This window comes from Watersipora subatra, chromosome 4, assembly GCF_963576615.1.
Source record: "Watersipora subatra chromosome 4, tzWatSuba1.1, whole genome shotgun sequence".
Taxonomy (NCBI): domain Eukaryota; kingdom Metazoa; phylum Bryozoa; class Gymnolaemata; order Cheilostomatida; family Watersiporidae; genus Watersipora; species Watersipora subatra.
In genome coordinates this window covers 32,754,238-32,780,193 of record NC_088711.1, presented here as the reverse complement: position 1 = coordinate 32,780,193, position 25,956 = coordinate 32,754,238, and the positions used below count along the sequence as shown (strand labels likewise).

At 36.7% G+C, this 25,956-nt stretch overlaps 1 protein-coding gene across 1 annotated transcript in view; it reads right to left on the bottom strand.

Annotated features, from left to right (window-relative positions):
- LOC137393516 (nuclear cap-binding protein subunit 3-like) overlaps positions 1-17,666 on the bottom strand; it is a 42,250-nt gene extending 24,584 nt beyond the window's left edge. Inside the window, exons 1-5 of the mRNA XM_068080096.1 lie at positions 17,620-17,666; positions 14,482-14,764; positions 13,188-13,256; positions 12,425-12,522; positions 5,953-6,113 (exon numbers count right to left, since the gene is read on the bottom strand). Coding sequence (XP_067936197.1) covers positions 5,953-6,113; positions 12,425-12,522; positions 13,188-13,256; positions 14,482-14,736 — 583 coding nt within the window. The 5' untranslated portion in view covers positions 14,737-14,764; positions 17,620-17,666. The remainder of the gene's footprint in view (positions 1-5,952; positions 6,114-12,424; positions 12,523-13,187; positions 13,257-14,481; positions 14,765-17,619) is intronic.
- Between the last annotated feature and the right edge of the window lie 8,290 nt (positions 17,667-25,956).

The window sequence follows — 25,956 nt, the reverse complement described above, 5'->3', positions numbered from 1 at the left end:
GGCGTGTCTATTCTGCGGTTTTTTTCACCGCTAGGACGCATTAACGGGAATCTCCGGTTAGTACACGCCTATATTATAATACGTAACCTGCTATTCATCGTAGGGATGGACGATAAATACTGATATGCTAATAGTATGAGTTGTCTTCTCGATATATTGAGTCACCGATAACTCCCAAATATGAGCAGTATAAATAAATTACCGTATATGGCGGTCTTTTTTTTCGATTCGATCGTTAGTTAGTTAGTAATCTTTTATTTTGCTGATAACAAAATAACAAAAAGCCTCTATTTGCAGGCATATTATCCAATAAAACGGAAACTGTAGAAGAATCCTGAATGCAAGATAGTAGTGAACAATTCATATTTAGTTTGAGATTATTTGTGTAAAAGTTAAAAGAAAATTTACATGAGAGGATGACTTCTAATAAGTAATGCAGGATAGCTTATACAAAGATAAATTGATTGATATCTCCACTACTTAATAACGTTGGATTTGCCGCTGTTCGTGATAGTGGGTCATGTTCATTTCTTTCAGCAGCCGAGTTACTAATTTTTTTCCAGCTACGAGTAGGCCTACTGTAACTTACTATTACAGAACTTTCACGAGTACTCCGAGGGTTGCGATACGCTATTGTGAAAAGAAAGAGAGCAGCTGCTATCGACTTACTGTCACCCTGCATCAGCCATGACCAGCTATACGTCGCCTGCTCAAAAGTAGGCACACGCCGAAAACTGTTTCTTCATACGCCCGACAGAAAAACCAAAAATGTTGTCTATCCGCATGTGTTGCGTTGAACTAAGGGAGAGAGAGAGAGGGAGAGAGAAAGGGAGAGAGAGAGGAGAAGAGGGGGGGAGAGAGAGAAGGGGGGAGAGAGAGGGAGAGCGAGGAGGAGATGGGGGGGGGAGAGAGAGAGGGAGAGGGGGAAGAGGGAGAGAGGGGAAAGAGAGAGCGAGGAGGAGAGGGGGGGGGGGGAGAGAGAGGGATAGAAAGGGAGAGAAAGAGGGAGAAGAGAGAGGGGAGAAAGGGAGAGAGAGGGGAGAAAGGGAGAGAGAGAGGGAGAAAAGGGGAGAGAGAGGGAGAGCGAGGAGGAGAGGGGGGGGAGAGAGAGAGAAAGAGAGAGGGGAAAGAGGGAGAGAAGGGGAGGAGAGAGAGAGAGGGGGAAGAGGGAGGGAGAGAGAGGGGAAAGACGGAGAGAGGGAGAGAGGGGAAAGAGGGAGAGAGAGAGCGAGGAGGAGAGGGGGGGGGGGAGGAGAGGGGGGGAGAGAGAGGGAGAGAAAGAGGGAGAGAGGGGAGAGAGGGAGAGGAGAGAGAGGGGAGAGACGGAGAGAGGGGAAAGAGGGAGAGAAGGAGAGAGAGAAGGAGAGAGAGAGGGATAGCGAGCAGGAGAGAGGGAGAGAGAGGGAGAGAAAGAGGGAGAAGAGGGAGGGAGAGAGAGAGGGGAGAGAGAGGAAAGAGGGAGAGATGGAGAGAGGGAGATGTAACTGCATATTTGGAGTTGTTTTACGGTATGAAAGCCAACTCTCAATAAACCTTATGCTGCCCGTGAATCTGCTCCTGTAGACGGGTAATGCAGCTAGTATATATATATATATATATATATATATATATCAATATATATATATATATATATACTGTTGTGTTTACATTGAGATTATATTTTTCTGTTTGAGACTATAATGTAACTTTTTGTGCACGCCTGCGTGATTCGGATGTGCAGTGAGTTCTTGCTACAAAATACACGATGTTGATTATTAAATTGACGGATGGCTTCTAAATTAATCTATAGCATCTAGCAACATAATGGCTTAGATTGATGAACAAGATGGATTTCCCTAGAGCTCTACCGCATAAATCTTCAATGGTATAGGCTCGAAAAATGTGACGTCACAATTTTCATATTCGGTGTTGTGTGCTCTTACCGCTTATTTTATTGTTTACCACTTATATTTATTAACTACGATAATGACGCTAGTGGCAGGCGAAGGGAGGACAACTCCAGAGAACCAATGAAGATGACAAAGGAATCAGTGTCATTAGCTCTCCATGTACAGATTATGTCTATGATAAATAACTCAGATTCCAAGCACAATACTATGTTTTCCCGATGATATTAAGCACTAGCCCTCTCTTTTTATTGTGATGCTGAGAGTCGAATGACACTAATTAATTTAAAGCATTGTGTGATCTAGCGAAAGTGCAATTTACATATAGTCCTAGGGCCACGAAACTGCAGGTTACAATTTGTTCGATGTGATTTTATTACATTTATCAATGACAGTATATTTATTGAAGCATAATTAATTAACCCAGAACATGTGTTTGTATTGGTCAGGCGTTAGCACGATCCCCAGGCATTGTTGATTATCTAGAATCCTAGTTTATTATTAGTGCTCTCTGGGTTTAACTGCACCGATTGTCACAGAAAAGCGCAGCCTCAATGACAGCGAAAGGGATCGACTACCTAAGGCTAAATAATAATTATGACAACACATTGTGGGAACCGCAACCAAGTGTTATTTTTATTGCAGGACATACTTTTGACACCCTGCTTTTCATAGTTCTATTATTCTTTGTGTATTGAATATAGGCTCATTCGAAAGCCAAGACTCTGATGTATTGAATTATATAATAAAACAATTATATAATTTATGTGCTTTAAACATTTACTCATTTTTAAAATTACACTCGCAGTATATCAAACTCCCAACTTGAAAGCTTTCATTAGATACGCATTAAAATGACATATCTATGAATAACATATATTTCTTACATTTATTGTATTGATTACGGGGTGTTTATCTGGTGCCACCAGCTGAGCAGCTGTGAGTCTGGAAACTGCCATCAATGGGACAGAGAGACATGAATGTGTGCTGCACAAACCATGATATGTTTTGTTCGAGTTTGCTGCAGTAGATTAATTTGTCCTATTGTATGAGCTGAAACTATGTGAGTGGCCACGACTTGGATGGATATTCTTAATAAAAGCTTTATGCCGAGATAAAAATAGTTTTGCTTGTAAAAATTATATAATAAAATAATATTGTTGAAGATAATGCAAAACGTGATTTGTAGAACATTGAATACATCATAGCCCCGCTAACACCTGTGCTGAAATCTGGTATGATAGATGGATTTATGAAGTGTAATCAGAGCTGTATTGACAGGTACTTTTGCATAGCTTGACCATTTGTTTATTACTCGAATCAATTGTGACCAGTGAATTTTTTTCTACATGAAACCAATAATGACTTGAAAACGTTAACTATACATGACTTTTTAGGGATACAGTTGGCTGCGCCATATATTCGAATATATTCTTTTCAAATATGCAGCTTGCTTATTTTTTTAGTAACTAGTTTCCGGTGTAGGTAGCGACAAAACTGTGCCGATACAAAGACCTTATTCTACTTAGTTTGCTTGATATAATTACCGTAGACCGGTAGAATTGGTAGTCGGCACTAAGATGTTTACACAGCATTTAAAGGAAGCTAATAAGACAAGTTTTTAATTTCTCTTATTTGAGGCATTTGAGACATTGGTAATATTGTATCTCTAGCTGGATTAAAAATTTTATTCTAGCCAACATGAGCAAATACAAGATAAAATATATGCGCAAGACTAGACTTCTATCGCAATAGCCAATGTGAATACAAGCGATAGACAGGTTGTATCACGTGTTATGTCATTTTGGGCAAGTCTGGGCATGTTTTTTTGACCTGAACGTTTTTACCGCTTCTTCAACTTTTTTTCGATTTTAATCTTCAAATATCTTGACAATGAGATTGCCTAACACAACAAACAACATATCAACTAAGAGACAAAAAAATACTTTCTTCTGAAATCAACTCAAATTTGATGCAACCACATCTTTAAATGTGTTGATGTCATGCTTCATTATAATGCTCTTGATAAATCGAATCACTAATCGAATATTAATTTGACGCAATCACATCTTTAATGTGAATGATCCCTAATATTCTGGCTAATCAAAAGTGCTACAGGTATAATTCCACGTTTAAAGAAAATAATGAATTTTTTCAATTTAGATCAATTTTTTTAACGTTTATGAATTTTTTCGATAAATTTGATTTTTTCCCTAATTTCTGCCTATGTAAGTTGTTTTTGTATCGCATTGCACTTCAAAATGCCGGTGAGCCCACGTTTTTTTCGGTATTAGTGACTTGCGCGCTTCAATCTGACAAATTCTTATATTTTTGCATTCAACTGCCATATAAAACCATAATGTGCAAACTACATGTAAGTTAGTGGAGTAGAGCTACAGTAGACGCTCCTATACGTAAATAATCTGTTCCGGGAACGTTTACGTTATAGGGAATTTACATTATAGGAACAGTAAAATACATGTAAATTGCCTAATCCATTCCAAGATCTTTCCAAACTCACCCCTTTGGCAATGCTGGAAGGAAAATCTTCACTTAACTCTTTTAATTTGTGAGCTGTAAAGTAACTACAGAATTATTGGTTTGGATCGAAAACTTTTCTCCTTTTTATGGTCACTCTCACTGGTTTTATAGACCATGATTGCGGTCAATTTACAACAAGTTGATAGGGACTGCACATTTTTGACCTTCATTTACAACGATTTGCTTATTTTTCTAAACAGCAAAGTTTATTCTGCAAAGCAATGCTAATAACAAATATTTTGTACATCTACAATGAAACAAGATAACAAAGTCTTTTTATTATAAAAAGCAGTTCTGCCGGTTGGTCGTCTATCACTATCCAATGGCCAAGGTTAAAATAAAGATAATTTGCGACGACAATCCAACTCGTGACATTTAGATTGGTAGACCGACGTTGTAACACCTGCACCAATCGATTGCCTTTGTATTTATGAACAATTGCGCAGCTATCCTATTCGCCTTTAAGTCGACACATTTAACGATCTATTACGACAAACTAAAATGTCGCGAAAGTTATATATAATAGATATAATGCTAAACACACAACATTTTTTTTCCGCAAGTGCGGTGAGTTAAACTAACATTAAAATCAATTTTGAAAACTCACCCCACTTAACACTTTAAGTTATATGGAACTTTTTACGTAGTAGGAAAAAAAACTTCACATGAATTTTTTAGATTATTTGGAATTTACATTATAGGAGGTCTATGTTATAGGAACGTTTACTGTACTAGTAGCTTTAACACTAGTACTCTAACATTTGCAGTTTCACACAAAGTACAAATGAAAGTCCAATAAGTAAACAGGTACTATGGAATGTTTAAGGACATTCATTCTCGTGGTGATCGAAATAGTTCATCATGCAAAATATAAATACCAGCTTGCAGGCTTTTTAGTATGGAGCCAGTTTCCTATTTTAGTATGGAGCCAGTTTCCTATTTTAGTATGGAGCCAGTTTCCTATTTTTGAATGAACGAAACCTAAGGTAAAGAATACTCTTTGAATGCTTGCAGTTGAGCTGATTGCAGTAAAAAGTGCTTGATGTCAGAACACCGTTTGTTAAACAAAGTAGTGAGAGAGAACTCTACGAGTTATAGTTACTATCTCACGATTAATCCTCCTTTAGGCTTACTAAATAAATTCACAGGAGCTTCACTTCCAAAGTTTTTCGGTAGCATTGTACAACACATGCAGTCAAATACCTCCGTAACATCTAGCTAATTCATGACAGAAGAGTGTTTACGGATTTGTTACAGAAATCAAAACAAGATTGTTTTACATTGATTTTTGTAAAATTATGTAAAACATCAAAAGTGTGAAAAATCTTAATTTTTGTTCTAGAGACAAAATCCCGGTTTAAATACACAAATTAAATCATTTGATTTTTTCCCACCAACACTCAATAGTTCATAAGATTAACTTCTTCTGAATTATAAAATGATTAGAAGAGAGTTTGATTGAAAGGTTGCTAGTAACAGATGCTGCAATTTGAACATGAGGTATATAGAGGTATGACTCACATACATGAACTATCATCTATCCACTCTAAGTTTTGAGGTGGATACTTGGCCAGATACTTGAATATATCTTGAGTGTTCAAATGATCAACTCCTCGTAGAACTATAGTGTCGCGTCTTATCTGCCGCTCCCCTGTCCTCTCCAGGTCATCCTCGCTGACTCCTAAGCTACGAAATGATACATATGTTAACAAAAGGCAGTCACAAGCTTACAAAATCTTGAGTAGGCACGAATGCTCATAGCTATAAAAACAAATGACACATAATTATACGCCGTGCAAACAAAGCATATTATATATTTTTCTGACTAAACTATGAAACTACGTCAATGTTGTGTTGCGCAAAATTATGGGTAAATAATTCAACACAACTAATACAGCATTCACATCAGAAAAGATGTATTCCATATTTCCGCTTCAGCAAAAAACTCTAAGGAAAGGATGAATAATAAAGATGCAACGATATGGAATAAAGCAGTGGGCTTATCACCTAGATATTATTACCTAGATATTATTACCTAGATATTACTACCTATATATTACTACCTAGATATTATTACCTAGATATTACTACCTAGATATTATTACCTAGATATTACTACCTAGATATTATTACCTATATATTACTACCTAAATATTACTACCTGGATATTACTACCTAGATATTACTACCTAGATATTATTACCTATATATTATTACCTAGATATTTCTACCTAGATATTACTACCTAGATATTATTACCTATATATTACTACCTAAATATTACTACCTGGATATTACTACCTAGATATTACTACCTAGATATTATTACCAAGATATTACTACCTAGATATTACTACCTAGATATTACTACCTAGATATTACTACCTAGACATTACTACCTAGATATTATTACCTAGATACTACTCCCTAGATATTACTACCTGGACATTACTACCTAGATATTACTGCCTAGATATTATTACCTAGATATTACTACCTAGATATTATTACCTAGATATTACTACCTGGATATTACTACCGATATATTACTACCTGGATATTACTACCTAGATGTTACTACCTAGATATTATTACCAAGATATTACTACCTAGATATTACTACCTAGATATTACTACCTAGATATTACTACCTAGACATTACTACCTAGATATTATTACCTAGATACTACTCCCTAGATATTACTACCTGGACATTACTACCTAGATATTACTGCCTAGATATTATTACCTAGATATTACTACCTAGATATTATTACCTAGATATTACTACCTGGATATTACTACCGATATATTACTACCTGGATATTACTACCTAGATATTACAACCTAAATATTACTACCTGGATATTACTACCTAGATATTACGGACGTGTATAACTGGAGTGTCTCAGAACCTGCATCCAACCTCAGAACCTCTATGCATGCATGTATGCATGCATACATGCATAGAGGTTCTGAGGTTGGATGCAGGAACCTCTATGCATGCATGTATGCATGCATACATGCATGCATAGAGGTTCTGAGGTTGGATGCAGGTTCTGAGACACTCCAGTTATACCCGTCCAGATATTACTACCTAGATATTATTACTGAGATACAATTACTTAGATGTTAAAAACTAGATATTATTTACGATGAATGTCACCAGCTAATTGTTGAAGATTAAGAAAAATATTTTCAAGGTGCCATATATTGTCTTATATGCCTATATATTTAACAATAGGGCTATCTTCAAGATACCTGACATTGTCCTATAAGTGTATACATTTAACAACAGTTATCTTCATAATGCCATATATTGTCCTACAAGTCTAAATGTTTAACAATAGAGTTATCTTCAAGATCTATGGTATTGTCCTATAAGTGTATATATTTACCAATAGAGTTATCTTCAAAATACTTGATATCATTCAGTCAGTTTAAATATATTAATACAATTATCTTCAAGATATTGAGCTAGTTTCCTAAAATAGCATACACAAAAGTTCCTAATACCAATTCAATTTAACCAAACTTCTGAAAAAATTATTTGGTTCTTTGGCAATTATCAGAATGAGTGTCAGGAAGGTCAACAAAATATTTCACAATCATGCAGCCAAAAGGGTTTTTCACTCCATACAAACACAGTCGCATCAGGTTCCATGCTTCTTGCCAGGCAGTCCTATTACTGCAACACCTGCAGATATTACCATGGTGGGAAGTATTTAAACCTTACCACCGTCATATTGTTCAAACTTCATGATAAAACAACCTTTTTGGAAAAAATCTAGTTAAAATGAAAAAATGAAAATGATGCCAAAGACAAGTTTTAAATCCAGTTCATCTACAGTCAGCATTGCTCGTAGCTTGTTACAGGATGCTTAATAGGCTGAACGCCGAAAAGAATAAGCTCCAAAAAGCGTGATAACAACGCTAGCTTGTGATAAAATCACGCCTTTTTGAGCGCATTTTTCTCGGTGTTCAGCCTATGAAACATCCTGTAACACGCTACAAGCAAAGTTAAATAGCTTATCTACCTTTCATAAAAGAAAGATTATCTTGAAGGCTGAATTTAGAGAATAATGGGTTTTAAGACACCCATCTCTATAATTCTAGATCGGACTAAACATCCCCAACTTCCGTCCCTGAAAAGCTAGGTTACGTCACATATTTATTGGTGGGGGTTGTTGTGTCGATTGCGAAACCGATATTGAATCGCTGTAAAAAAGCTTTCAAAAACAAAAATGGCATAGACCAATCTTTATTTCGAGTACAAAATCGGAATCAGCGTGCCTGATTACCAATGAACAAACAACAAAAGCTGTTCGTGGCAGTTATGGTTTAACTTAATTCATATATTCCCAACTACTTTTATAAAATGTATGTTCATTTTTAACATTCAACCACTTTATAATTTAAAATGTTGTGACGCTTTGAGAAAACTCAATGTCATACACTGGATATTACGTTGTATATCAAGATAAATATTTAACTATTTTTATGTCAAATCTATCTAATCTATAGTATTATATATATAAATCAACCCGTATCGCACTGGACTTGAACTTGGGACAATTGCAATCGCAAGTTTGGAAACACGCGCACCTAACCAAAAGGCTAAGCCATTCTTACCTGTCTCATCTATATTATCTATGATATCCTACCCTGATTTCAGGGTACAAGCTAAATAGGGATGCACTTTTTATTATTAATTAATAATTATTACCTTTTGTGTTTGCATATCTTTTTGAAAATTTTTAAAAGTTACATGTATTTCAAAAATTGTTACCTATTTTTCAATTTGTAATTTTCAAATGTGACATTTCAACTTCAAATGTCTCGTTACCAGCTTCAATTTCCATTCTTCCTTATGGCTACCGCTACGAAAAATGAAATTTAAACTTTTACACGTGGACTCTTGTGTTATCTCAAGAAGGAATTGCATCTACATTCTCTCTCTATTCGGTCAGACAAAGTATCAGACAAAAACAATCCGATCTCATTTTCGAGATACCCAGTATTGAGAAGTACCAGTATCACCTTATCCAACGTTTTGATGGATAGCTTCTGTTACAAGAGTAGCCTTTTTTATACACACTTCTATGTACATTACAATAAATCAACACATTCGTGATTTTTAGTTCATTTTCTCATTTTGTAATAATTGTATCAATATCAAGTCATTTTTCAATGTAAACATTGTAGCAAAACCGACTATCTCATTATTATTTGCTAATTAATTCACATTTAAATACCTTTACAGTTGTTTTACTTTTCTCTTAATTTATTTGAACTGAACAAAACATTTTTCTCATGGTATGAAGTTTAAAAGTTAAAATGGTAAATGTTGTATATGTTAACTGAAAATCCATTTTCTGTCCAAAGACTTTTTTATTACCCGGACTCGCCAGGCATTCTGATAGAATAATTCAAACGTAAAGGGTGTTGTGAGTCGAGGTACGTAAAGGGTGTTGTAAGTCGAGGTACATGAAGGGTGTTGTAAGTCGAGGTACATGAAGGGTGTTGTGAGTCGAGGTACGTAAAGGTTGTTGTGAGTTGAGGTACATAAAAGGTGTTGCGAGTCGAGGTATATAAAGGGTGTTGTGAATTGAGGTACGTAAAGGGTGTTGTGAGTTGAGGTACGTAAAGGGTGTTGTGAGTCAAGGTATGTAAAGGGTGTTGTGAGTTGAGGTACGTAAAGGGTGTTGTAAGTCGAGGTACATGAAGGGTGTTGTAAGTCGAGGTACATGAAGGGTGTTGTGAGTCGAGGTACGTAAAGGTTGTTGTGAGTTGAGGTACATAAAAGGTGTTGCGAGTCGAGGTATATAAAGGGTGTTGTGAATTGAGGTACGTAAAGGGTGTTGTGAGTTGAGGTATATAAAAGGGTGTTGTGAGTCGAGGTATGTAAAGGGTGTTGTGAGTTGAGGTACGTAAAGGGTGTTGTAAGTCGAGGTACATGAAGGGTGTTGTGAGTCGAGGTACATGAAGGGTGATATGAGTCGAGGTACGTAAAGGTTGTTGTGAGTTGAGGTACATAAAAGGTGTTGCGAGTCGAGGTATATAAAGGGTGTTGTGAGTTGAGGTACGTAAAGGGTGTTGTGAGTCGAGGTATGTAAAGGGTGTTGTGAGTCGAGGTACGTAAAGGGTGTTGTGAGTCGAGGTACGTAAAGGGTGTTGTGAGTTGAGGTACGTAAAGGGTGTTGTGAGTTGAGGTATGTAAAGGGTGTTGTGAGTCGAGGTATGTAAAGGGTGTTGTGAGTTGAGGTACGTAAAGGGTGTTGTGAGTTGAGGTATGTAAAGGGTGTTGTGAGTCGAGGTACGTAAAGGTTGTTGTGAGTTGAGGTACATAAAAGGTGTTGCGAGTCGAGGTATATAAAGGGTGTTGCGAGTTGAGGTACGTAAAGGGTGTTGTGAGTCGAGGTATGTAAAGGGTGTTGTGAGTCGAGGTACGTAAAGGGTGTTGTGAGTCGAGGTACGTAAAGGGTGTTGTGAGTTGAGGTACGTAAAGGGTGTTGTGAGTTGAGGTATATAAAGGGTGTTGTGAGTTGAGGTACGTAAAGGGTGTTGTGAGTCGAGGTACGTAAAGGGTGTTGTGAGTTGAGGTACGTAAAGGGTGTTGTGAGTCGAGGTATATAAAGGGTGTTGTGAGTTGAGGTACGTAAAGGGTGTTGTGAGTCGAGGTATGTAAAGGGTGTTGTGAGTCGAGGTACGTAAAGGGTGTTGTGAGTCGAGGTACGTAAAGGTTGTTGTGAGTTGAGGTACATAAAAGGTGTTGCGAGTCGAGGTATATAAAGGGTGTTGTGAGTTGAGGTACGTAAAGGGTGTTGTGAGTCGAGGTATGTAAAGGGTGTTGTGAGTCGAGGTACGTAAAGGGTGTTGTGAGTCGAGGTACGTAAAGGTTGTTGTGAGTTGAGGTACATAAAAGGTGTTGCGAGTCGAGGTATATAAAGGGTGTTGTGAGTTGAGGTACGTAAAGGGTGTTGTGAGTTGAGGTATGTAAAGGGTGTTGTGAGTTGAGGTATGTAAAGGGTGTTGTGAGTCGAGGTACGTAAAGGTTGTTGTGAGTTGAGGTACATAAAAGGTGTTGCGAGTCGAGGTATATAAAGGGTGTTGTGAGTTGAGGTACGTAAAGGGTGTTGTGAGTTGAGGTATGTAAAGGGTGTTGTGAGTCGAGGTATGTAAAGGGTGTTGTGAGTTGAGGTACGTAAAGGGTGTTGTGAGTTGAGGTATGTAAAGGGTGTTGTGAGTCGAGGTACGTAAAGGTTGTTGTGAGTTGAGGTACATAAAAGGTGTTGTGAGTCGAGGTATGTAAAGGGTGTTGTGAGTCGAGGTACGTAAAGGGTGTTGTGAGTCGAGGTACGTAAAGGGTGTTGTGAGTTGAGGTACGTAAAGGGTGTTGTGAGTTGAGGTATGTAAAGGGTGTTGTGAGTCGAGGTATGTAAAGGGTGTTGTGAGTCGAGGTATGTAAAGGGTGTTGTGAGTCGATGTCAACCATGCAACACCGACTGATTTACAAATGAACTAATCAATTATTGCACCTTTTAAAATATTTGCCCAAAAAAATTACTAATTTTATCATGTAAAAAGCTGAAATGCACGCATTACTTACCGATCAAAGAAATTTATTGCTTTCAATGGGTTTATTTTGTGCCAGCATAGGTAATGACTTCATAGAATTCCATAACTAAAGATGCCATAGTTAATGAACAATGTCAGAACAATTAGTTTGTGGCTTTTTGCATGTTTTCAAAATACCACAGGGATATAGCATAAAATTGTAATATTCAAAGGAGGCAATCCTCTAGCTTCTCCTACCAATCCTCGTGTCTGTTTCACGTAAATTTCAAGAAGCCGTGTAAGTGTTTCGTGTAAGTTTTTCGCGTAAGTGATTGAAAGTCATTCTTAATATTTTATCTGAATATTCTGGTTCCGTCTTTTACTTATCTTTTTGAAAGGTAAGTAAATGCCTCAATTCACTCTCTTTCAACTCCACAAACCTTAAGTATAGGGAGTTAATATCCAACTTCCTGTCAGCAATAGTCTGCTCACTCAAGCCAAATCTCTTGGCTCTTTCTTTCCGTCTCTTTCTTGAGTCCTTCGAATATAAACCATGACACTCCATAAAAAACCAAAATTTATATTGCCTTCTACAACAGCCAATAATAAACAAATGTGACTAAAACTATAAGATAAAAAACCTCATATCTGACAATTTTTAATGCTTGGCTGTCTCCACATATGCTTCAAAAAACCTTTGATATAATTGTAACTCGAAAGAGTTTTATGATCGGCAAGAGAAAATTAAGAGTAATTTAAGCGCTACTCTTGAGCAAGGTTAATGTAATGAAATGGAGACCTGGTGACATATGTCGTAATTAGACAACTCGATATCTACATGAAAACAATACAGAGCAGCTCATCTATAAACAACTTATGCAAGCGGTGAGAGGGACACAGTACACCATTACTGAGCAGTTATAGTGCTAGTTGACTCCATGCAGACCAAATTCATATTGACATTATTAAAGTGGAGGTGGTATCTCGCTGGTTATGTCCACACCATATGTATTCAGACTATTAAAGTGAAGACCATACCTCGCTAGTTATATCCACAACACATGTATTCACATTATTAAAGTAGAGGCCATACCTCGCCGGTTATATCCACAACACATGTATTCACATTATTAAAGTGGAGGCCATACCTCACTGGTTATATCCACACCACATGTATTCACATTAATACAGTGGAGGCCATACCTCGCTGGTTATATCCACACCAAATGTAAAGTCTCCTGCAGCTGTGTTTTTATAGAGCTTTGCATTACTCTGAAATAAAACACGAATTATTCTTGATTGTACTGTAAGAAACCTTGCAGGGGCAGAAAATTCCAATTTTTAAAATTAATCAGCAGAGACTTATACTCCATGAGGTATACCAGACAGTAGTTGGCTGAATGACGATTCATAATCCAGTTAAACAACTAGCATGGTTTTAAGAGAATTAGGGCTACCTTGATGCATGTCAAGCTAGTTACTGTCTCTCAAATTCATGTTTTGGAACAAAACTAGTCATTTGTAGATTTATGGGTGGTACATGATTTGTAGATTTATGGGTGGTACGTGATTTGTAGATTCATGGGTGGTACATGATTTGTAGATTAATAAGTGGTATATGATTTGTAGACTTCTAGGTGATATATGATCTAGAAACTTATAGGTGGTACATGGTTGGGAATTACTCTACATCAATAACTTTCTTAGTCATACATAGTGAAAGAAGAGCCCTGGATGCAAGAGATGACAGATTTCAAGAGATTTTACATATCGGAGTTGTCTAATTTCTTCAAAATATTAGCAGTACAGATTATGGTATAGCAGTGATGAACCAGGTAAAACCTCAACAGTCAACACCATCGCTGTTGTGCAACAAGCCAAAATTAACTTGAAATTAGAAACAGGGTAAAATAAATATCATTTTGCAGTTCCATTATGTTGCCTCAGAATTATTTCAACAAGATAGTTTGTGAGCTCTAGCAAATTAAAGAGACATTCATTTACAAAAAGGTAACAATCTTTTAACCAACCAATCAAATGCGATCCTTGCATACTGTATGTCAAAGAGGTTTGGAGGATGCCACTTGCTGAGTTAGTCATGGCAACGCTGCTGTTTTACTATGCCAATGTTTTGAAGGGCTACTGCAAGTTAATCAACCTTTTCACTTCAAAATGCTCATTAACTTGCCTTTTAATGTGCCTGATTAACATAAAGTACAGAAATAAAGCAAACAAGGCTATCTTCAATATTTCTGGAAACAATGGGGTCTCAGAAAAAATGATGAACTCAAAAAGGACATGTTTGGCAAGTATGACAATCAAATTGGTTGTAATTTCTTAGACGGCATTTGATAAAATTGAAAGCGCCAGACAAACTACATAGCTGTGCTGTTAATCTTCCTAATTTAGGTGGCTTGTGAAAAACTCATCCAAACATTCGAATTTAAAGCACGGGTAGAGTTACATGAAGTTTAGATAAATGAGCAGTCTACGCTACCTGATATAAAGATTGTTTCTGCTGCTCCTGAGTTAGTGTCACCTTAAACTTTGTGTTAACATCTGGTTGTGCGAGAACATAGTCATCTTCCAAACCAATCTCTGTTTTTATAAATGCTACTGAAGGATCTTCTTCACCACTATTGCTTATTGAAATCTTAAGGCGATCCATTTGATTCTTTGTCAAATTGGGACTTTCCAACTCGAGAATTGAGGAGTCTTCATCGTCTAACTGCATTTCACTATTATCCCCCATACTTTGCTGTCTTACTCGTATAGTTGAACTAAAATAGAGCTCTATTTACAAATAGAAAGCAAGCAATAAAAACAGAAGCGCAAGAGCTTAAACTATAAACAGAATTAATATAAACATCATATATATAATATATTAAAATATATTTCTCAAAGTCCGTATGTCTGTATATCTGTTGGAAATCCGGCTATAGCTATTATTAGAACAGCTGAGCTGTACAACAATAAAAACACAAATTCATGGAATTCTTACTGTCATTGGAAGCCTAACCTTATTAACTAGCTTAGTGGAGTTTCCATTGGCAATATGCCAGGCCACTAGCTTGAAAGGTACAGTTGTTTGACAAAGTTTTAAAACCTTTACAGTTGTTTTTATTTCTCTTTTAATTTATTTCAACTACACGACACACTTATCTCATGATATGTAGTTTGAAAGTTAAAATGGCAAATGTTGTTATATATGTTAAATACAAATCAATTTTCTGTCCAAAGACTCTTCTATTACACGGGCAACGCCGGGTGGCACAGATAGTATATTATATATATAGAACGCCGGGTGGCACAGATAGTATATTATATATATAGAACGCCGGGTGGCACAGATAGTATATCATATATATATAGAACGCCGGGTGGCACAGATAGTATATTATATATATAGAACGCCGGGTGGCACAGATAGTATATTATATATATAGAACGCCGGGTGGCACAGATAGTATATTATATATATAGAACGCCGGGTGGCACAGATAGTATATTATATATATATAGAACGCCGGGTGGCACAGATAGTATATTATATATATAGAATGCCGGGTGGCACAGATAGTATATTATATATATAGAACGCCGGGTGGCACAGATAGTATATTATATATATAGAATGCCGGGTGGCACAGATAGTATATTATATATATAGAACGCTGGGTGGCACAGATAGTATATTATATATATATGAAGGATTGTCGGATTGTTTGAAAAAGTGCTCAATAATAAAACTAGAGCTGACTAAAATCAAATTTGAGTAAAAGTTACCAAAATGGTTAAAGCATTTTACTACTAAATAGTTTCATGCATAGTAGGTACACTCTTCAGGTAAAATGACCAAAGGTTGGTAAAGTGTATAAACGCAAGCTAAGCAATTATAGGTTTAAAATAAATAAGATTAAAAGACACTGTAAACGAATGTTGTATGGTAACAGAATTATGTTACCATACAACATTCGTTAGCTGAATAAACACAGATGCAAACTTTGAGAAATATTTATATATAGATTGTTACAACTACATTAATGTTATTTTAATGTTTGCTTTGCTAGATCATTATTTACCAAGAAAATAACAAATCATAAGAATATCTCAAAAGCACATTAACTTTCTTAGTAGTGTAAGGCAAGCATGTAGTAAACAGCATATATATTATATAAAGACTATTTTAAAAGAAAATTTACTAACAGTCTTGGTATTTGTTCACATCGCAAATCACTCACGGAAATGTAGTTATACACTCAAGAGTGGTGGCTGTGACAATTGTCAAAGTGATACATACCCTCATCAGCATTACTATATTTAAAAAAGGATAAAACCAGTTGATAGAGAAGCAATTAGTATAGCCAAACAATAAGGAGCAATGCGCAATGATCACTTCTGCAACTTTCTGTACATTTCATTTTTCAAATGAAATACTTAACCAATTTTTTCATTAATGAAGATGGAGACCGGAATGATTTTAAATTAGCACTGCTTAGAGACAGGTTTTTTAAGTTCGAGACGAGACTCGAGACACTGTCTTGTAAAAATACGAGACTTGAGACACGAGACAGTAAAATAATGAGCATTTGGTGATGATTTTACTACACAAGTACTAGCGTACTTGGTATATATAAAATTGACAACTTCTTTTTAAATTGAATTTTCACCTGGTGTAAACGATTTAAATACACCATTTTAATAGTGATATGCATGTAGTTTTTGTAAACAAAAGTGACACAAACAGCTCTAAAATACCGAAGTTATATATTTCTAAGAATTTTGAGCTTGATTAATAATAATTATTATAAACATATTGCTTTGTACATGTATATTTTTATCATCTATTGAACAGGTCTTACTTTTTAATGTAATGTGTAATGAAACCGATAGCCGTCGCCCTACAAAGAAATACCGCAACTAAAAGAACACACGATAACACTTTCATTCTTATCGTTTCTTTAATGTTAAGTTTTGTTCGTGTATCAACTGTAGTATTTAAATTATATTTAAATTGTACTCATGAAATTATATGAATTACTGTATACATGCACATGTATATTCTTATATTGCACTAACAATAACGTCATTGTTAAGCGAACACGGACTATGGTCGACACGGCCTTTCGTTCGTTTCTCTGTGTCCGGGCAAGTTTTACCCGCAATTGGTGGTATATAAAAGAGGCCTGAATTTTATAAAGGGCAGTTGGTATTTAGACCCGATACGATAAAATACAGACATTTTATCCTCAATAGTCTTATTTAACAAATTGGATTATCCGGAGGGTAATTGGATACGACCCGGTATCTGTTTTAAGGACACAGAACTACAATTAACAGGGCCGTTGTCCGGACTACATGATAGACTTGGTGGACAACATAATCAATAGCAACAGGTAGTAACGGACCGGGTATAACTTCTAGCACTGCTGAAGTGAGAACCATAATTTAATAAGAGTGTCATGAACACGATGTAAATTCTTGTGCAACGCTGGTGTTTTAAGTCCAATTATTATTGTAAAAAAATGCTAGAATTTGACAATGTGCAACAAATGAAATTGACAAATTTGAAATTAGCGTGTGTGACAGAAGCTCGTGAGAAAACTTGTTGGAGTGGGGTGGAGACAACTCTCACCTTTTTGTGTACTTTATGATACGCTCTTGAGACCAATTCTTTTGTGCTCTGCTGAAATCAACAGTGTTTTGTACTAAACACCTCCTATGATAAAACCTGCTGAAACTTACAGGAGGGAGTTAAAACCAATTCACCGGTGCTCTGCTAAAACCAACAGAGTGCGCTGAATCCAACTTTCTAAAATTTAACTCGCTGAAACGAACAGAAGGGAACTCAACTTTTTGTAGAAACAAAAACTCTTTAGATTGCAACAATAATTATTGTTGCAATCCTGCCTGAGCTTGTTGCTAGTTATTTAATGATGATTCAAAGTAATATTTCTCCGAATAAACGATTTTATCATATCATTTAATCAGCCAAACACAAGCTGACCTGATTAACAAATTGCAGAAGTATTTATATTGTATAAGCGGGCGGGCTAGAGGTTAACAGTCGTTGGCCAAACTGACCAATTACATATCTTTGCTGACTTCTGACTTGGTAAGTATTTCACATTCGCAACAATAAAAATTATTGAGTGACAACTAACCATTATGGTGCAACAAGCTAGATACCAACAAAAAGGGATGTAGGGAACAGTACTCTCAAGAAACAGTAAAACATTGTCTAAGAATGAAAAACAATAAATACTAAACTTTATCTCGAAAAAATGTATGAGCAACAACGGAAAACATTTACTTCAAGAAAGAAACTTGGACAGCTAGTAACTAATTGGAACATATACCTGAAAAATATTTCGACAGGCAACCATGAGCAAAAATAAATTTTATTAACATGCCATTCTCCAGTCTGTCCTACTCTGCAAAGTTGCTCCCCATGGCCCTATTTAGAATCATCACTCATTTCATAGTTTGTTCGCTAGAGTATCGTTTGAGATTTTTAGGTTTACTACACTAGAAAACCCGCCAGGAACCGTCTATGCTAGTAAGTGAAGACTCACACTAAGGCTTTAAGATTATGATGCAATCTATTATGTTACGCTGTATCAGATGCTTCAGCTTAAATAAAGTTGTGTGACCTATTTGGCCAATTTATTCTTAAATAAACATAATTACCTTTTCATTTATTATTACCATTGCAAGTAGTGAAGAGCTAGAGAGAGAGAGGTAGACTCAAGCCCATAGTAATGTTGTATGGAAGTATATATCATAATGGAGAAATGTACAAACACTAGAGAGGAGATATATGCAATATTACGATGAGCATTACACCTAATGCATCTGAAGAGCAGCAATACAGACCGTTCTCATAGGCTCATCTACATGTACAAGCGGATTAGAAACCTACAGTGTCAGTAATCCATGAAGAAAAAGACATCAATTCGCCTGCTAAAAACCGTCAAATAAAGCTAGATCTCTACAAGACACAACCGAAACAATTGGAGCTAGTCATCTGTTCTTATTATTACACTCCCATGACGTACTTAAAACAAGTCCACTCAATTGTCAACTTTTTCCAATATAAAGACCAGAAACTGAGCACCCAAACACCCCCTCACAGGCTAACAAAGACATCTACAAAAGCAGCTCCAATGACTTAGCCTCTTTCCTTAGGGCGTGATGAGGCTTTCTCTTTTCACTCCACTTGCTAAGGCCTTTCCTTGCCTGTGGAGCCTCTTCCCCACCACTTGCTGAGCTCTCTTTCCCTACGTCTGCTGAGGCCTCTTTGCCTTCATTGCCAAGGCTACTATTTTACTGCTGAGCATTTCTACCTATAGACTGTCATGATTTTCGTTTGACTGGCGAGACTCACAACTGTACAAGACCGAGTAACCAAGAACATGGGTGACCATTCGTGTGAGGGTGTAACTTTTATTGACTATTTAAACCTTTTTTCATTAATATAATTGTTCAGAATTTTGTTAATTGTGTATTCTATTTGTTTGACTTGTAAAATAAAAAAGCAATTTTACGGGTGAATATCAGTATTGCTTACAATAGCTTAACACTTTCATTAATACCTGAAGGTGTTCACAATAATGATGAATTAGTACTGGTTCACAACCAGTACTAATTGATTATTACTGGTTGTGAACCAGTAATAATCAATTAGTTCCCACAAGCTAAGCAAAAGTGCATAAACCAAACACAATCAAAATAGAATAAGATGACAAAACAAATTCAACACTGATTTCCCATGTGGTTTCAGATTGTGTATAAAATAATTTCTCCCTCAACACACATGATAGTAATACTGCAGGATGATTGCAACAATGGCTTGAGCAAGATTAGGCCCTACCAGAGCCATTATAAAATTAATTACAAAGGTTGATGAACCTAAGGGATTGGCTAGACTATTACGACATGAAGCATTACTCATCAATAAATTTGCTTGATTTAAAACTTTTCTTATGAATGTGATTTAAATGCCGAACAAATTATATAAAGTCAAAAGGATGGAAATGCAGATTCAGAGCCTTTTGACTTTGTTTTTCATGCCTTTTATGTTCCTACTAGACTGACAGAAAGCGTTTTGCAAAGAAGAAAGAAAATTACAGATCATCAAGGCTATCCTCCCCTTCCCCCATTAAAGAGGGTCTAGAAGATAAACGAAGAAGAGAAATTATTCAGAAATTGAATGAGTCTGAAAATAAAAAATAGTAAGCAAACAATGGACAGCCTTCAAGTTTAATGAATGGGCTCGCGATTTAAGCAATGATAGCTAGCCCCATTTCGGTAGAGAAAATTCTAAACTAGAGCATCAGTTGCTAAATCAAAACTTCAGGTCAGGCATTACATTCCTTGTTGAGATGCTGGAGAAAACTAACGAGCTGATGTGTGAAACTTTAAAAAGCTGTTTTTAATTGTTCTCTAGTCGTGGTAAGTATTATGATAGGAAAATGGAACATTCACAAGGTACAATGCAATCAGACTTTTGCATTGAGAAAAAATATCGACATGAAAGAAACAGATTTTTTGTCCAATTAGCAGTCAAATGGCACTGCAGTGCAATAGGATAACTGCAATGGTAGCTGTAATGTACTGGGTGTGGGTGTTGTTATATACAACAAACAGCAATAATGAAAGAAAAAGATTATATGTTTATATCTCTCCCCCTGCAATAGGAGAAATGCAATATTGGCCTATATTAGAAGTAAAATGCACTGATATCATTAGAATAATCAATATTATCCCACGACCAAACAGAGCAAAGCGATTGGTTGGGAGATTTATGATAAATGCACATGTGCACACAACTCCAGAAAATTATTCATCAACAATGAGACGAACCCTTGAATCAAAATTTTATTAACAAATTTAACCATCGTTTTGTAGAGTCATTAAAGTATAATAACAATACAAAACACATACAAACCTATTTAAATATGTTACCAAGTCTTTGTAAACCGTCGTTATTATCTTAAAACTTACCCATCTGATTGGATTATACACAAATAGACAGATTTATTTAGACGAAAATCGTTATTAAAACTTGTCAAGCCTCACTTTTATAAAAGTTAAGACCAAAAATTGAAACGCCGAGCGAAAAAGAATAGAACGATTAAGTCGTGCGCAGTTCACGAAAAAATAACGTGCAATTTTCACCAGTCTATAGCATTGTCGGAGGTTTCGGTGATTAATGTAGGAGTACTGAAATCGTTTCATTTTTGCCGATTTGAAATTAACTGACATTTCAGACACATTTGAGTACTATGGTATTCTAACTGATGTCCAACGCGGTGTAAGTAAAGGATATGACGATGATATTTTTTTCTAACGATTTTTATGAGATTACGATATTTAATTATAAGTTTGGATATTTTTCTTGATACTTCTTGATATTGTTAGCTATGACGTTTTGAAATGTAAACAAAATTGCGCATTGGTTGTTTATTATTACTGTATTACTAGCACTAAGTTTGGATATTCTTTTTGATACTTCTTGATATTGTTAGCTATGACGTTTTTAAATGTCAAAAAAATTGTTCATTGGTTTTCTATTATTACTGTATTACTATATTAATAATATTGGTTATTCTAATAATATCAGTGCATTTTACTTCTAATATTGCATTTCTCCTATTGCAGGGAGAAAGATATAAACATATAATCTTTTTCTTTCATTATTGCTGTTTGTCATGACCAAACACTTTTTTAAATAAATTTTCTAAAAATCTATATAATAAATATCACTTTGTGATATTGTTAGCTATGACGTTTTGAAATGTAAACAAAATTGTGCATTGGTTTTATATTATTACTATATTAATAATCTTGGTTATTCTAATCGAATCTAATAATCTTGGTTATATCAGTGAATTCGACTTCTAATATTGGCCAATATTGCATTTCTCCTATTGCAGGGGGAGAGATATAAACATATAATCTTTTCTTTCATTATTGCTGTTTGTTGTATATAATAACACCCACACCCAGTACATTGCAGCTACCATTGCAGTTATCCTATTGCACTGCAATGTCATTCGACTGGTAATATTGCATTTCTCAACCATCAGTACCCTTGCTTTTTCCAATATCACTTTGGTCGTGGGCTGTATGACAGTGGAATTTCTAGTTAATTCCTTGTTATCACTTTGTTATCACTTGTGGCTACATTGTCTCATTATGGATTTGGCTCATTATTCAGCTTTCTGGTAGATATGAGAATTTCATTCGAATACAAACAGTCATTGGAGAAAGTTTACTTATCACAAGCTATTTCGGCGGTGTTACAGTATGTCAGTCAAATTGTCCGATTTGATAAAAATCTATGAGGACAGCAACCTGGGGAGTTCAGGTCTTGGATTAGTAAGCTTGAGCTGGTGGCTAAGTTACGGAAGATAGACGATCAAAAGTCATTTGTGCCATTGTTTCTAAATGGACCAGCCTTTTCATTGTATGACCAGCTCTCAGAGGACATTAAAGGTGACTATGCCAAGTTAAAGAAAGAACTGCTGACAGAATTTAGCAAAAACTGTTACAGCGCTTACGATCAGCTACGAACAAGAGTTTTGCAAGAAAGTGAAACGGTGGATGTATACTTGGCTGACTTGAGGAAGTTAGTAGATGCCATTGGTCAAAAGGAATCTAATCCACTTCTTAAATGTGCTTTGTATCATGACTGCCAGTAGACATAGCAAATCAACTCAAAGCTACAGCAGCAGTAGAGGAAATGAGTCTACATGAACTAGTGGCTCGGGCTCGAACAATCCTTTCTTCTACAACCAGTGGTAATAGTTCTGCTTATGTGTGTAGCGCGGCCATTCAAAAGGAGGTCAAAAATGCTGTGCAATGTCACTCTTGCTCAGGCTTTGGGCATATTTCAAGAGAGTGCCCTACTGGAAAAAAGTCTAGAGGCTATAATAGGCAACCTCACTGCTATAACTGCCAGTTTATTGAACATGTTCAGAGGCAGTGCCCTAACAAACAGGGAAACGAGAACGGGGGAGTATCTGCGCCGGATTCTCGCCCGAGCAACCAGCAGTAAATATGGCACTACCAATCATCCCTTTGACTGTGGATAGATTACCAGTAAAAACAATCATTGACAGTGGATGCCAGCAGTCTGTTTTATCGAGAATGTTAGTAAATAGATTGGAATTAGTTACCCGGTATCAGCAGAGGACAGTAATGCTAAATGGAAGCACTACGCAATGTAGTGGCGAGATCAATGTAACAGTGGGTCTTAGTAGTAACCAGGCTATACCAGTTCAGTGTCTTGTTGCTCCAGAGCTAGTATGTGGTTGTGGATTAATTCTTGGAGTAGATGCAATCTATCCATTAGGCGGTGTAACAATTATTTCCAATAGTATGATGCAATTCGGAGTGGAAAGTTGTGTAGCAACCGCATGTGCGAAGCAATTATTTAGGGAAAATTTGACTATTGTAGATACTGATTTCATGGCAGCTATTGATGGAACCAAATGGACAGTCACATGGAAATGGAAAGACCAGAAAGAGCCTGTGTTAACGAATCAGTGCGCAGAGTATTCAGTAAATGTAGATCATAAAGAGCAGTATGAAGCTGAGATTACACGGTGGATTAACGATGGATAGCTAGAGCCACATAATAGAGCATTACATGGTAAGGTGAGTGGAGTTATCCCATTAATGGCTGCTTTCCAGCCGAACAAAGGCAGGAAAATAAGGCCTGTTTTGAACTATAGCAAAGAGTTGAATAAACATGTGCATAGCAACAGTGGGAATGATGTAGCTGTCTGCCAAGATAAGCTTCGAGAATGGCGTAAGCTTGGTAAAAATGCATGCATGTTAGATCTACAGAAGGCTTATTTACAGCTACACATGGACTTGTCATTACAGCGATTCCAGGCTGTGCGTTTTCCTTGCAAACTTTATGTGATGACCAGAATGGGATTTGGGTCAAATGTTGCTCCAAAGATAATGTCCCGCATTCTAGCAAAGGTTTTGGCTCTTGATAAAAACGTGAGTAGAGGTACCGATCATTATATTGATGACATTATAGTAAATGAGGATATTGTATCAGTAAGTGCGGTGAAATAACATTTGAGCAAGTATGGATTGACATCTAAAGAGCCTGGAATTTTAGCTTGTACCCGAGTTTTGGGACTAAAAGTGAAAGCTAACACCGGTGACAAGCTTCAATGGGGTAGAGACTATGAGTTGCCAACAGTGCCCGATAAGCTGACTAAGAGAGAACTGTATTCTATTTGTGGTAAATATGTAAGTCATTACTCTGTTGCACGGTGGTTGCGAGTTGCTTGCAGCTACATTAAACGAGAGGCACAGTCAAGTCAATGGGACCATGAAGTAACCACTGACGTTGTGTTTGGGCAATGGAATGTCAATGATCTAACCAGAGGCAAAAAATGGTGCGATGCAAGTAGTTTGACCATAGGAGTATGTTTAGAAATGGACAATCAAATAGTAGAAGATGCCAGCTGGCTAAGAGGTAATAATGATAGTGCACACATTAACCTTGCTGAGTTAAATGGAGTGGTAAAGGGTATAAATCTGGCTATCAAGTGGAAGCTACTAAATGCGACAGTGATGACAGACTCCGCTACAGTCTGTGGTTGGGTTAGATCCGTATTGACTGACAGTAAAAGACCAAAAGTAAGTGGGCTTAGTGAAATGGTTGTCAAAAAACGTTTGAACCTAATTGGTGAGCTTGTTGCAGAATATGGACTGAAATTAAGCATTGTCTTGGTGAAATCAAAGGAGAACAAAGCTGACGAGATGACTAGAGTACCGCGCAGATGGCTTGACCGGCGTGTATGTAGCGTAATTGCACTGGTTTCTGACTCTGACATTGTTGTTCAGCTTCGTGATTTGCATGATACTCATCATCTAGGCATTGAACGAACATTGCATATGGCTACTGTGCGCTGGGGATCTAAGATCACCAGAGAGGATGTTGAAAAGATCGTAGCGGAATGTCATGTATGTAAACGTATCGACCCTGCACCAGTGCGATGGGAATCAGGACATTTAGATGCTGCTGATGATTGGCATAGGTTGGCGACGGACATAACTCATCACAATGGTATTCCGTACCTAACAGTGATAGACTGTGGACCCAGTAGATATGCAATATGGCGGAAACTAAGAAATGAAACATTGTCGGCTGTTTCAGAGCAGTTAGAACACATATTTACTGAACGTGGCTCTCCTGCTGAACTAATGCCGGATAATGGACCATGCTTTAGAGCTATGACACAAATGTTAAGGAAGTGGAATGTCGTGCAATTATTTAGTTGCGCATACAGGCCGTTTGGAAATGGCATCATTGAATGGAATCATAGAACTATTTAACGGATGTTGGCACGGTCAGGAGGCAGTGTGAACGAAATGGTGTACTGGTACAATAACTCGCCTAATTCAGATGGTGTTGTGCCATTTGAGAGACTACACAAATACAAGCCACAGTACTTAGCAGCCTCAGGAACTATAAGAAATAATACCAGCTTGAACCCATATAAAATAGGCGATCATGCATATGTGAAACCAGGCAATGCAAAGTGCACTTCAGTATGGAAACCAGGTATAATCACAGCTCTCGTCTCAAACACAGCAGTTAAAGTGGACAATATGTCAAGACACGTTGGAGATGTTAAGTTTGGCTGGCGTCCTGACTGTATAGAGCATGTGCAGCCAGTGTTTCTACATGCTGACTTAAACATTGGGGATGACAGTGAACAAAGCAACTCGTCTGATAGTGAACATAGCCAGCCTGATGATAACGAAAATGTTGATCGCCCAACACGCCCCATGAGAACTCGGAAACCCCCGTCATGGCTAGCGGACTTTTACATAACAAACTAGGTTGATCATGGAGATCAGGGGGAATGTGGCTAAATAATTGTATATACGGTAAACCTTCTGCTTTCTGTGGGTCTATTGTATTCATATTTGATAG